The sequence below is a fragment of the Equus quagga genome, chromosome 5, assembly GCF_021613505.1.
Source record: "Equus quagga isolate Etosha38 chromosome 5, UCLA_HA_Equagga_1.0, whole genome shotgun sequence".
In the NCBI taxonomy this organism is placed as follows: Eukaryota; Metazoa; Chordata; class Mammalia; order Perissodactyla; family Equidae; genus Equus; species Equus quagga.
Window position 1 is genome coordinate 79401470 of NC_060271.1, and position 14597 is coordinate 79416066.

General features: G+C 41.4%; 1 protein-coding gene across 21 annotated transcripts in view; it reads right to left on the reverse strand.

Annotated features, from left to right (window-relative positions):
• DYSF (dysferlin) overlaps window positions 1-14597 on the reverse strand; it is a 209954-nt gene that overhangs the window by 27934 nt on the left and 167423 nt on the right. For all 21 annotated transcript variants that reach the window (XM_046661644.1, XM_046661642.1, XM_046661643.1 and 18 more), the window contains one exon: window positions 5047-5145. In XM_046661644.1, coding sequence (XP_046517600.1) covers window positions 5047-5145 — 99 coding nt within the window. The remainder of the gene's footprint in view (window positions 1-5046; window positions 5146-14597) is intronic.

Consider the following 14597-nt stretch of genomic DNA (forward strand, 5'->3'; position numbering starts at 1 on the left):
GATATTCTCACAACTGTCATATCTCGGAATGGCACCACTTTGCATTCTCAAGTACATTCCTTGTCTCATTTGGGTTTGGGGACCTGAATACCCTCTCATCTAATATTAAGATTGTCACTTCTGCTTTCTTTTCATTTGCATTTGCCTGGCACACATTTTCCCAATCTTTTATTTTCAACCTTTATGAATCTCTTTACTTTAGAGTTAGATTTTGCTTTGAGATCTGATTCAAATTTTGTAATTACTAAGTGATTAATATGCCAGGTATTGATATGACAGATATGTTTGGTTTTATATTATATTTTTATAGTCATAATATATTTATTTTACATTTTCTAGTTTCATAGATTTTTTTTTAATCTTTGGCTGCTTGTTCCCTGCGTGTGTGTGTGTGTGTGTGTGTGTGTGTGTACTTCTTTGAATATCTAGGATGACCTGAGTTTATGTTCTAATATCATTATAAATTTATATATACTGATAACAGTCTTAGTCTGCTATGTCTTTAGGGATAGCATGTATGAGTTCCCTACTCTAGCCACGATGAAATAATCTAATCTTACCTCCCCACCTCTCCTTCTGCATCACCTAGTTTTAGACAATATTATCTACCTTAATATTTACCTTTGTACTGTTGGCTTATAAGTTTCTTATCCTCCTATTATTTGATTTGCCAGTTTTCAATAATATCTGTCAATTCCAGTTATTCCGTAATACGGCAATGTGCCCTTACTCTGTATCCCGTCCTCTGTCCTCCTTCTCCACCTAATTGTTGTCAGTTTCCTCACGTCCACATTTCAGCATATTTGATATTTACATTCTGTGCCGCTACTCTAACCCTTCCACTTGTTTACATTTTAGGTCTAAGGTAAAATATGGTCACAACCAGTCCTCTTGTTATGGTTCTCCCAGGTATGTCCTAGTTGAGAGAGCTCCCAGGTGAGCTCCAGTTCACCCCCTAGGAGCCCCTCACAACAGGCCCATGGGAACCACATCACCTAGTTTTTGAATATGCCACCTGGGTGCCTGGAGCCTTTATGCTTGAAGGGCAGCTCGGCTGAATGCAAAATCCTCAGGTCGCCCTTTCTTTCCTTGATGAACTTACATGTGATACTTTACTGTCTTTGGGTATTAAATGTTGTTGTAGAGAAAGCGAGGCACTTTGATTTGTTTCCTATTTTAAATCATTTAATTGGGGGGGGGGTGCGCAGTATGACTACCCAAAGAATTTCTTCTTTATCTCTAAAGTCTAATAATCATACTGAGATATGTCTCAGGGTTGACCAATCTGGGCCAATTTTTCCTGATACACAGCAGACCTTGTAATAAGTATATCAAGTATTCTTTCATTTCACTGAAGTTTTGTTAAACGCTTAAATGTTTATTTGTTTTATTTCATTGTTTTGGTTGTCTTCCTCAGAGACTCCAATTATGCAAATATTGGTTCTCCTTTCCCTGACTTCTCTGTCATTTTCTCTTTATTCTCCTGTAACTCTTTCTTTATTTCCACTTCATTTCACTTACTTTTATCATTTCTGTCCTCCACGTCCCCTGCTGTTTTCAATGTGGCCATGCTGCCCCTGTGGCTCTTTCCAATTTGACGCTTTCTTCTCCTTTCCTGAATCCTACTACCTCATATTTCACCTCCTCTCTTCTCATCATCCTTGAGTTCTTTCATTTCTCTTGCATTCTGACTGCCCTATTTCTAAAAAGTTCACAGCAAAATATTTCATCTCATCTGCTCCTTGGCAAAATTCTCCTAGTGAGTACATATCCACTTCTTTTGGTTAAGTTTTGATTTATACTTGCTTTTCTTTTTTCCACAGCATTTTTGAATTAATGCTGCGCTATTTCTTTTATTATTACTTGTCGCTAAATGCGTTGGATTTTCCTAGACCAGTTATTTCCTTTGTTCCCACAGCAAATACACCTCATCTGTGTGATCCTTGTGTAGCTCCACCTTCTCTGCTTCTCTGACCCAAACAAGGTCCAAGAGGCTTCTGACTTCAGCCTGATCCTGTCTCCAAAGTTCCCATGTCCATTGTTATGAGCAAGCAATATAACTTTTATATTTTATAGAGAAACCTCAATTTCAGGAATTATATTTTTTAACTATTTAGTATGAAAATTTTGAAGAACGCACAAAAGTAAAGAGCCCCCATGTACCTATGACCCGTCTTAAATAATTATCAACATTCTTTTATTAGAAAGTATGGGGTTTTCTGGGACCTGCTACCACTACAGCTTTCATCATTTTCAAGCATCTTCTCTTCATTTACTGTTGAGTGGCTTCTACCCAATCTCGGCTGGCTTTGGATAGCCCTTCCATGTATTTTGGAGTCTGCGGGTTTTATTTGTTTCCAACTTTTACTGAAAATGGAGTTTGTGGGTTTGAATGATTTCCAGGAGAAAAGGGGAAAAATGCTGACTTACGCAGCCATGTTCATACTGGAAGTCCCAATAAAATACTTTTTAAATTTCCAAGTGGTTGGTCTTCTTGTTTAAACTTTTGTTATTAATTTCTCATTTTATTGCATTTTAATCTGTCTTGTATGATTTCTGCTTTTGTTAACTTATTACTAAACTAATATGTGATCAAATTTTGTAAGTGTTCTCTGTGCATCAGGAAAAAATGCACTCTATTTTTTTATTATTTTTATTCTCTATTTTAAAGCCACTTTTGAGGTAGCTTAAAAAAATTTACCTGTTATTCAGATCTTTTATTTCCTTATTTATTTATTGCCTGTTTCCTCTGTCTAGGAGAGAAATGCATTAAAATCCCCACTGTAAATTTAATTTCTATCATTTCATGCCTTTATCTGTGTGAGGCATTAGTTTACATATTCCTATCCCATTTTTGCTTTAAGTATTTCTAAGCTTTATTATTCTCTACATAAATGTTTGGGGGGTTTTTCATTGATATGTATATTTTTTATTTATATAAAACATTCCATTTTGTCTCCTTTGCATTTTACTCTAAATTCTGTTTCTCTTTTGTTTGCACTTACTTTGTTTCATTTGTCAAAATATTTATTTTTTAGCCATTTTAAGTGGTACTGTTTGAGATGCACCTTTTAAAGACAGTACAATGAATTTTGGCTTTTGATATAGTCCAAGAGTCCTCATCACTTAATAGGGGAGTGTAATCCATTTTTATTTATTAGGAAAACTAACATTTTTAAACTTTTTCTATTGTGGTTTCCTATGATTTCTGGTTTTCAATGCTTTCTTGCTGTATCTTGTTTTCTATCTTTTGCTATTGAGACTACGAGTTGTTTTTTCCCCTACGCTAGTGATTTCCAAAATATGTTTTTTTCTCTACCCATTTTCTCCATAATGCTACAGGCTATTTTTCAAAGACTCGTGGCAGTGGTGGTGGTGGTTTTCTTCTATTTATTTATCCGTAAAGGACCAACGTTCCTTCCAGGTCTGGCTTTCCCCCCGGAAACAGGTTTAATGCATTTTACTTTGGAACAGCCCATTTTCACTTAGAAACCCTCAGAGATCTCCTCAGAGAGGTCAAGCTGGAGGGCTGGGTGCCAATTCAATGTCCAGCATCTGAGGGAGTGGCAAAGGGGCCAGAGCCATGGGCCACCCTGGCAGGAGCCCTCATTCTTACTTGGTTTTCTCATTTTTTGGCAAGGTCACAGTACCACATGCCAGACCTACTGTGTCGGACCTTCTTCCTGGTACACAAATAGTTCTGTCTCTTCGCCCAAACTCACACACCCAACTCCCAAGTCAGCAAAGAACACGCTGCCTCCTCAGGAGGCCTGTGCCTCTGGAGCCGCTGCTGCTGCCTGAGGCCTCGTCTCTGTGCATCCAGGTCTCCAGGCACAGTTCACCTGGAGCCTCCACTGTATCAGAGGCCACTCTTGCCACCTGTAAAATCCCCCTCCTGAGTGTCACCAAAGGCCTTCAGCCAGCAGGATCACCCGAAGGTCCAGGCCACCCGCTCCTCCAACAAGCCTCAAACTTCACTCATCCAGTCCCCTTTGGGAGTTCCTGGGTCTTTCCCAAGCGTCTGACAGTCTTTGCCCACCTCTTGCCCTCTAAGTAGGGCTGCCAAATTCCACAAGTGAAAATAAAGGACACCCAGTTAAATTTGAATTTTAGATAAACAACAAATAACGGTTAGATAAGTATGTCCCATGCAATATTTGAAGCATACTTATACTAAAACATTATCCAGTGTCCATCTGAAATTCAAGTGTACTGAGCATCCTGAATTGTATCTGGCAACCCTCTCCAGGACACTACGCAACTCCTTTGGGAAATAATTTTGAGTCACCTCTGGTTATCTTTTTCAAAAGTAGTCTACTTTTAAAAAGTGTAATTGTATTTGTGGAATTTCCTTAAAATACCAAAATTTGGCTGACTCACCCCTGGTTTTGTGTTGTTTTTCTGTTTTTTGTTTTTATTTCCATGGAAACAGAGTTTACCATATTTTTATATTTGCTAGGTAATTTCTATCTCAATTATAGGGAAGAAGGAATTAGAGGTACATTCTCATACTGACTTGCCTTTTTGTTTTAGTACAAATTTTTTATTATAGAAAGTTCAAATAACCTTAAAAGAGACAGAATAGTACAACAAATCCCTAGTACCCATCTCCAAGCTTTAACAATTTTTCAATATTTTGCCATTTCAAAAATTTTTAATATTTTGAAAATCTATCAGAGAGCCAGGCACACCATCTATCTTCACCCTTAGTTTTTCTTTTTCTTTTGAGTATTCTAAAACAAATCCCAGGCATCACTTCACCCATAAAGACTTCAGTGTTTTTCACTATTCTTCCAAAAATACTTTCTTGGTTACCCCAGCCCACACTGACTTCTTCCTCTAAATCACTGGGTGACATGTCTGACTTCAATTAGTTCATCAGGATACATCAGTTCTCAGGCACCAAACGAGGAGACAATTTATATATATATATATATATATAGGAGGAGACAAATATATGTATTTTCTTTGTGTTGCATCTCCCACAACCTGTCGCATGCACCCAGGGACTGCTGGACTGAAGAGAACGTTCGCGAGAGGCCTCACCTTTAGAGTGTCAAAGTCCTTCTCCAAGTAGGACCCGCACTTTTCCCTCTCCCCTATCGAGGCAAAGAATTTGCTCCACCAATCGATGAACTCCTCCTCCTGAGTGGGTAGAAAGAAAGAGATCACTTCAGAAACAGAACTTGCCAAGCATGGTCCTTGTGATCCAGAAACCGAGCAAGGCTGACGGGCCGGCCTGGACTTCCAAGCCCTCCTGTTGGGTGAGTTCAGGGGAGCAGAGAGCTGGAACTCTCCGCCTCTCCAGGGGCAGACGGCACAGATGGGAGGAAAGGTTCTAACACCTGCTTGTATGGAGAAGCTCTGCCCACCACTCACTGTGTGATTCTGTTAAGCTCTCAGGGCCTCCCTTTTCCTTTCTGTGAAATGGGCATAATCATCACGCTACCCCCTGCCTTCCAGGGACACACTGAGGCTAAAATCAGAGGGTACATAGGATAATTGTTTGGGAGAAAATGTCAATAATGTGTTATTTACGAATAAAATGCAGCAGACCTAGGACACTCAGACCTCGAAGAGCAATCCTGCCCCAACCTTAACCCTAGCAAAAAAAAAAAAAAAAGAAAGCATCAGAAATCAGAACTTAGCCTCTTCCAATGTCAAATCAAGGTAGAGTTCCTGAAATCCAACAAATACCACATGCCCATTACTCAAAAGACACTATACTAAATGGGGGAAATTCAGTGAGAAGAAAGGAAGTTTGTAACAATACACTCTCTTCCCTTTCCTTCCTCCACTTATGTTTGTAGGACAAGGTGGACAGACCTGCTGTGGGACACACTGGTCTCCCCACCTTTCAACTCCTCCTGCACATGGTGCGTCTATAGGCCCACTTCACTCTTGTGTCTAGAATGCTCCTCCAGCTGTGTCCTGTCTAGGTGTGTGTATCCTGTCGCCCAGGGAGTCAGCAAACTCCCTGAAGGTGGCATGGTCACTCTTCTCCAGCCCTCCCCCCAAAACCCACCTGGGCCTGGGCACTCTGCCTATCAGTGCCAGTAAAGCTCACCAAGTTCAATGGGAAGGACCAAGGACAAGGTGTCAGAAGAGCCTCTTCTAAGACTGGCTTTCCTCCTCTGTACGAGCTTGCTCTGAATCTATAGAACGAACTGAATGACTATCATGAGTTTCTAGAAATGCTGGTGGGTTCCTTTAAACCAACGTCCAGTCCTTTGAGCTCTGGCTTATTAAGTGTGAGCACAAGCAGGAGGAAGGCCAAGGGACCTGAAGGGCACAATGGAGAGAGGGTGGAAGAAGGTTCTCAGGCTCTCCACCCATCCTGGAAGTGTGGCCTAAACATCCTCTAGGTGACCAGTATTTTGTCCCCAGACAGTGGGTGCAGAGTGAGGCTGAGTCTGCAAAGAGTCACCGTCTGACCAACTTACCAGGAGGGTCTTCTGCAGCCAGGAGAGAGGAAAAGAGGTCCAGGTGGGTTAAGATACAGGGTGGCAGAGCTTTCTGACTCATAACCACTCTAGAAAATGCCAGCACAGAGCAAGGTAGACCCTACCCTTTATGTTTTAAGTTCAATTTAAGGGAAAAGATGCCAAGGATGAATAAACATACACAGACATACGTGTTGAACTCACACAGTCAACAACACATGGAAGAATATATTTACACAGACATGCCCAAGAGAGATGTTTATGTTGAAATGCACAAATACCCCCCAAAAAGACACACATTAACACACAGGCAAATACAGACACGTAGTTAGAAATGGTTAAAATGGAATTCAATTTAGCTGTTTGATTCCTCCTCAGTATTTTCTTCTCCAGACCAGACATTTAAAGACTTGAGTTTATGACTCAGACTCAGAGTCAAGCATAAAGAGGCAACAACCTGTGTATTTTGTACAAAGAAAAGACAAGAACACAACAGTTGTGGGAAAGTTATTACACTTTCCTTAGTCTGGAAAAACCAAGTAAATGAAGAAAAAAGAAAAAGAATATGGAGACAGAGAATCTGAAGAATACTATTAACAATGTCAATCAAATAGACAAACATTATGTAATCTAAAAACAGAAAATATACCTTCTTTTCCAGCACCATTGGAGCACTTAGAAAAAATTAAAAGCCACAAAGCAAATCTCAATAAATCCCAAGTAATAAATCCATTATCAGTCACATTCTCTGACCTTAACGCAACAAAACTAGAAACTATTGAGAAGTTTGAAAATTAAAAATCCCAAACTTTTAGAAATTTAAAGTCATGCTCTTAAAACTCTCCTGGATCAAAGAAAAAAACCACCTAAAATCACAGATACTTAGAAAATACCAACAGGGAGAGGGTTATGCCCCCAAATTTGTGGATGGTAGCTAAGTCTGTCCTCAAAGGAAAATTCCGTCTTTGGCTTTTATGCAAAAAGAATGAAAATAAATAATCTGATAACTCAAGAAATTAGAAAGAGAAAAGCAGGAAGACCAAAATTTGACAATGACAAGTAAAAATTAATACGTTAGAAAGGAGAAGAATATCACAATTGATAACTAAACCCCAAAGCAAACTTACAAAAGACCAAAAAAATAAACACTTATCAAACAATGTCTAAAAAGTAAGTACACCAATAGGAATGAGAAGGATCAAATAAAGAGATATTATGGGGAGAATAAAAATATTAAGAGATTTACCTACACCCAAATCAATGACAAAACCTTCGAAAATCAAGATGAAGTGGATAATTTTATAGAAAAATGTAAATTGCCAAAATGGATTCAAAAGTAATAGAAAAAAATGAAGAGATCAGTAACCCTGAAAGTGGAAGAGATCTCAAAGAACTATCTCCAAATAGGACATCAGGCCAAGATGGTTTCTTTGGGGGGAAGTTCTATCAGTCTTTCAAAGAACAAGTCATTCTTTGTTCCACAGCATAGAAAAAAGATGAGGTTTCCTCGTGAAGCCTGACCACGACACACACACACACGCACACACACGGGTTAATCTCATTCCTAAACAGAGATGTAAAGACCCTCAATAGAGTACTAATAACAGATTGCAGCACTAGGTCTGGCACGGTCAAGCCAGATTATTCCAGAATGCAGGAGTGGCCCGATATCAGTGAGCAGGAGAGAAAACCCACATGAACGTCTATAACAAAAATTTGCAAACTATGGCCCACTGGCCAGCCACCTGGTTTTGTAATTTAAATATTGTCTGTGGCTGCTTTTCAGCTACAACAGCGAGTTGAGGAGCTGCGACAGAGAGCTTATGTGCCCCAAACCTAAAATATTTCCTATCTGCCCATTTAAGAAAAAGTTGGCCATCCCTTGATCTATAACATGCAAAAAAGAAGAGGAGGCTGAAAGGGGTGATAAAGTTTTTCAGTTATTCCTAAGTGAAACTCTCAGTGAATTCAGAATAAAAGGATGCTTTCTTAGCATTATAGAAAATATCTTACAGCAACAGCCAGCACTGTGCTTAATCCTACCAGGCTTTCATCCACATTCCCGCCTCCACCAGTAATTTCCACGTGCCATGCATATAAAGAAGCAGTAAATCAGGGTAGTTGGGAGCCAGAACTCGGGAGCCAGACTTGTAGGGTTCAAATCCTGCCCTTCCTAGCTGTGTGATCTTGAGCAACTACTTCTCTGTGCCTCAATCATCTTATCTGTACAATGGAAAAATAATAGTATCAATTATTTTGAGGAATAAAGGAGTCAGTACGTACATGGTGCTTAGAAGAAAGCCTGGTACACAAGTGCAAGGCAAGTGTTTACTGCTGTTACTGACAACAGTATTGCTTCTCTTGTGCGGACCAGGTTAGCTTCTTGGCCCAGGGCTGGCTCTCTCACAAACTGGCAGCAGGAACAGAGCTGGCCACAATCTTTCCAGAAGGCAATTTGGCTGCATGTTTCCACAGCCTGAAAAATGTGCATACACTTTCACCCATCACTCCTGTTCTAGAAATCTATCCAAAGAAAGTAATCATAGATATGCATAAGAATTTAACTTCATTTATAAAAGTGTAAAAAATTGGAAACAACTTAAGTGTTCAACAATAAGGAATTGTTTGGGTACATTTTACATCCATGTGATTAAATGTTATGCAAGATAAAAAATGATGCTGTAGAAATACATTTATTGATATGGAAAGTTATCCACAACTGATGAGATTTACAAAAGGTTAAAAAATGAATAATGTGATTTCATTTTTTTTTTAAAGATTTTATTTTTTCCTTTTTCTCCTCAAAGCCCCCCCGGTACATAGTTGTGTATTTTTAGTTGTGGGTCCTTCTAGTTGTGGCATGTGGGATGCCACCTCAGCATGACCTGATGAGCGGTGCCATGTCCACACCCAGGATCCGAATCGGCAAAACCCTGGGACGCTGAAGCAGAGCGCTCGAACTTAACCACTGGGCCACAGGGCTGGCCCCATGTGATTTCATTTTAATAAAAGGATCAAGCCCCAAATGTTCACAGCAATTACCTCTGAATGATGAGATTATAATGTTTTGTTTATTCCTTTTATTTTTATGTATTGCTCAAAATTTTCTATTTTTTCTTTATGTCTATGTATTTCTTACATAAATTTAAAAATTAAAGTTTTTAAAATAAAGAACAATAGCAGGATGCTTCAAAAGAAACCGCCAAGAAAATGAAAATACAGTTCACAGGATGGGAGAAAATATTTGCAAATTACATATCTCATAAGGGATCCGTAGCCAGGATATATAGAGAATTCATACAATTCAATAATATAAAGACAATCCAAAAAAATGAGCAATGGATTTAAATATATAGTCCTCTGAAGAAGGTACACAAATGGCTAATAAAAGCACATGAAAAGATGTTCGGCATCATTAGTGATCAAGGAGATGCAAATCAAAACCACAATGAGATATCACTTCACACCCGCTAGGACGGCTATAATCAAAAAGTCAGATAGTGACAAGCGTTGGCGAAGATGTGGAGAAGCTGGACTGCTTATACACTGCTGCTGGGGATGTAACATGCCACAGTCACTTTGGAAAACAGTCTGGCAGTGCCCCAAAAGGTTAAACAGAGTGTTACCGTATGACCCAGCAATTCCACTCCTAGTTTTATATCCAAGAGAAATGAAAACTTATGTCCACACAAAAACTGCTACATGAAAGTTCACAGCAGCATTATTCCTAATAGCCAAAAAGTAGAAACAATCCAAATGTCCATCAACTGATGAGTGGATAAAGAAAATGCAGTCTCTGCATACAACGGCACGTTATTTGATAATAAAAAGCAAAGAACGGATGCATGCTACAACATGGATGACCCTTGAAAACATTATGCTAAGTGAAAGAAGTTCATCACAAAAGACCACATGTTATAGGACTCCATTTATATGAAATGTCCAGAATAGGCAAAGCTATGGAGACAAAAAGCAGACTCGTGGTTGCCTCGGGCTGGGAGTGGTTGGGAGGAAGTGGGAGATGACTGCTCTTGGGTACCGGATTTCTTCTTGGAGTGACGAAAATATTCTAAAATTGATTATGGGTGATGGTGGCACAACTGTTAATATACTAAAAAAAATTGAATTATACACTTTAAATAGGGACTTGTATTTATGTGAATTATCTCAACAAAACTGTTAAAATTAAAAAGAACAAATGATCAAATTCAAGCATATAACTGCTAACAAAAGAAGAAAAGCAGGAATCTCAAGTTTTTATTCCAAGGAAATATGAGTTACATTTTTTTTAAAAAAAACAAGCAGTTGACTACCAAACAGGACCTAAATCTGAGCACACCCAGTTTTCCCAAAAAACATCTCTTGGCTACAATTTCTTCTGCCCTCAGAGTCCCAGGTGATGTCTAGTGGCTGGTGCTCCCGGAGCAGACACATGGCTGGTGAGGAGCACAGCCCGGGGACCTTCCTAACTCCTGGCAACACCAGCCGGCCTGCTGCTCGGTAGGCCAGCTCCCCCTTTTCTTTCTGCATCCCACAGGTACACCCTTTTCTAACTGACCTCATCCGTGGCAGAAATTACACATGCCACAGCATCCTAACTGACATATTAACTAGTTTATTTTTTGCCTCTAGAATCCTTTGTTTACCCCTTTGTCCTTCTTCACTTCAAAACTCCCTTGCCCCTCTCTTACTCCATTGTACTCTGGCCAACCCATCCTGGGTTTAAATCCACCCCTTCCCCTACTGCCCGCCAGCCCCATACAACCAATTGTGGCTGGAGGAAAAGAGCAAACCAGTTGCTGGTCTCACTCTAAGCTCATGTCGCAGCCTCAAGTGGGCTGCAGTGCTGTCATCCACCCCCTCTCAACTTCCTAGTCCTTTACTCTCTCCTGTCCCAACACCACCATTCCATGCCTTCTCCTTTCTCCTCAGACCTCTAACTCCTCTTCCTTCTCATCACTCTTGGCCAGTGACCCTCCTTACTCTTTCTCTTAGAAAACGAAAGCGATCAGAAGAGACCTCCCTCGGGCCCCCTAGCATTCGCACCACGTGCTGCCTTACCTCCTGTTACAGAGAGGGAGGTCTGCTGGCACCTCGACCCAAGGACAGCCCCGGCTCTCGCGCCCGGGATCCCATGCCCTCTGGCCTCCTCAAGGACATCATAGTCTCCTTACCCTCTCCTGCATCATCAGACTTCCATCTCTACTGGAACATTCCCATCAGCATTCAAACATGTGACACTAGTTCCCCAGCATTTACCAAAAAACTCTCTAACCCCTCTCCTTTGGCCCCTGCCTCATTTCTTTCTCCCTTTTACAGAAAAACTCCTAGAGAGAATTATCTGCACTCATCTCTAATTCTTGCCTTTCCATTCTCTTGGCTCTGCCCAAACATGCTTGCCAAGGTCAGCAATGACTCAGGCCTCAGTAATCAATCTAGCAGCAGTTTTTGATACAGGCAGTCACTCCTCTGTCCTTGAAACAGCACAGGTGATGGTCCTCCCACCTCACTGGCCACGCCCTCTCAGTCTATGCTGATTCCTCCTTGTCTCCCACCCTTTGATCCTCTGAGTGCCCCAGGGCTCCATGCTCAGATCTCTTCTCTCCATTCACTCTCAGTGCCTTGGGGTTCTCCTCGAGTCTCGTGACTTTAGATTTTTTTGTTTTCCTTTTTCTCCCCAAAGCCCCCCGGTACATAGTTGTATATTCTTCGTTGTGGTTCATTCTAGCTGTGGCATGTGGGATGCCGCCCCAGCGTGACCCGATGAGCAGTGCCATGTCTGCACCCAGGATTCAAACCAACAAAACACTGGGCTGCCTGCAGCAGAGCGCACGAACTTAACCACTAGGCCATGGGGCCAGCCCCTGAGTCTTATGACTTTAAATAACACATACATTGATGAATCCCACATTGAGCTTCTCTCCAGCCTGCATGACTCCTCTGAACTCCAGCTGCCTATTTAACATCTCCCACTGGACATCTTCTCAAACGTACCGTGTCCAGAATCCAACTCCTGATCATTGCCCATCCACCTGCTCCTTCCACAGTCTTCCTCATGCCCCACATTCAGTCCATCAGCAAATCCTGTTGGGGCCACCTTCAGTACATATCGAATCAAACCACTTCTCCCCTCTCACTACCACCTGGTCCCACATCATCTAGATTATTGCACCAGTCTTCTAACCGGCCTCCATGCTTTCATCCTTGCCCCCAAATCTATTCTCAACACAACAGCCACACACATCAGAACATGTCACCTCTCTGTGCAAATCCTTCCAACAATTTGCAACTCATCCAGAATAAAGCTAAAGCCCTTACAACAATGACAACAAGCTAAAGTCTCATGATCAGGCCCTCATACCTCCCTGATCTCACGTCCTTCCACTTTCTTCCTCGTTGACACTGCTCCAGCCACAGCGGCCTTCCCGGTCCTTGAACATTTCCAGCACCCTCATGCTCTTCTCACGGCAAGAACTCAGCTCCTCCGATAGATCCATGGGTCACTTCTTGGCCTCCTTCAACTCTGAACTCAAATATAATCTGTTTTACGCTCCTTATTCACCATATTTTAAATCACAACACTCCTTCCCAGCAATTCTCATTCCCCCTTCCTTGTTTTTTCTCCCTAGCAATAATCACCATCTGACATTCCACATATTTTATTTAGGCATTTGTTTATTGCGTCTCTACCTTATGAGGGCAAAGATCTTTATCTTTTTTTTGACACTATATCCCCAGGACCTAGAACACTGCCTGGCACATATTTGAGTTCAGTAAACAAGTGATGGATATATGAATGCCTAAACAGCAGGGAGGGGATGATCCTTGGCTTTTAAATTTCTAAAGGTAGATAACGTGCCATTAAAAAAACAGGTCTAAGAGGAAGTTTTTTCCAGCCAGTTTTCCCACCACCTACAGAGGAGATGAAAGTGTAAAGGGGAGAGGAAGCAAGAACTAGAGACCTGTGATGGTTTCTGACAAGGCACGCCTAAATCCTGCCCCCCGGGTTAGCCCCAAAGTATAAATGGAAGAGATCACTCCATAATTTGGGGGATCTGGTAAGTGGCAGCCACCCAGAAGTTTCCAGAGGAATTAGGGCTTGGGGCACTTGGCAGAAGATGTCTGCAGTGGTGTCATGGGAGAGGGAGCCCTCGGCACTTCCTGTCGACCCCAGAGTGTCACGCAAGAGCTACCAAATTGTACTATGCTCTCCAGACGGGCTTGAAAGTTAGTCAAAAGGGAGAGAGCCAGCGTACCTGAAAGGGTCTTGTAGCTGAGATAACAAGATGTCTGTGTGGTCTGTGTGCCCAGAAATCAGTGGGCCTATAGATCCAGGGTGGACACGTACTGGCCACCAGGAGTCCCTCCCTATCGAGGTCATGACTTTAGGGAAGCCCAACCCAGAATTCAGCTGCCTCCCAGGGGTGAAGACAAGGAGGAAAAGCTCAAAACTGACTAAGCTTCAACCTAAACTGTTGAAGAATACCAGAACTTTTCTGCCATCAGGAAAAATGTGAGCTTGAAAAAGAGATAAAGTTGAATTACAGAAAAATAAAGTTATATTTTTAATGCACTCGTGGATCTGACTTGAAAATATCATTCCTGCTATTTCACTAATCTAAGTTCTGATGGAGTTATTTCAACCCACTCCTTTATTCTCTTCCTCAGGAAGTCCAAGAATAAGTTAACACACCCCTAAGAACAAGCCCCACAGAACCAGAATGGCCCTTCCATGTCTTAACCCAGATGTGCCAAAGCCAACCAGCCCTCTGATGTTAGTAGAATCCCATAATCCAAAGCTCCAAAAGGGAAATGGTTGTCTGTTCTCTAATTCCGAGTGTGCTCCTGACCTCATTTTGCAATAGCTAAGCATCCAGTCTTGGAACATAGCAAAGACAAGAAACAAATGCAAAAGACTTGATTGTTAAAGTGTCATCTCAGGCTTTAGCAGGAAGTCTGGCCATTAAAACTTTATTTCCCCATGCCCAGGGTTCAAGGCCCCTCATCATTCAGCCAGCAAAGCAAGTAAGTCTGATCAAGAACCCACTGGTGGCCTCTCGAATTTCAGCTAAAATCCAACATTTGATTTCTGAGCAAGCAGAGCCATGTAACAAAGACATGATTCTCCAGGCCTGATCTAGCCTAACGGGCACC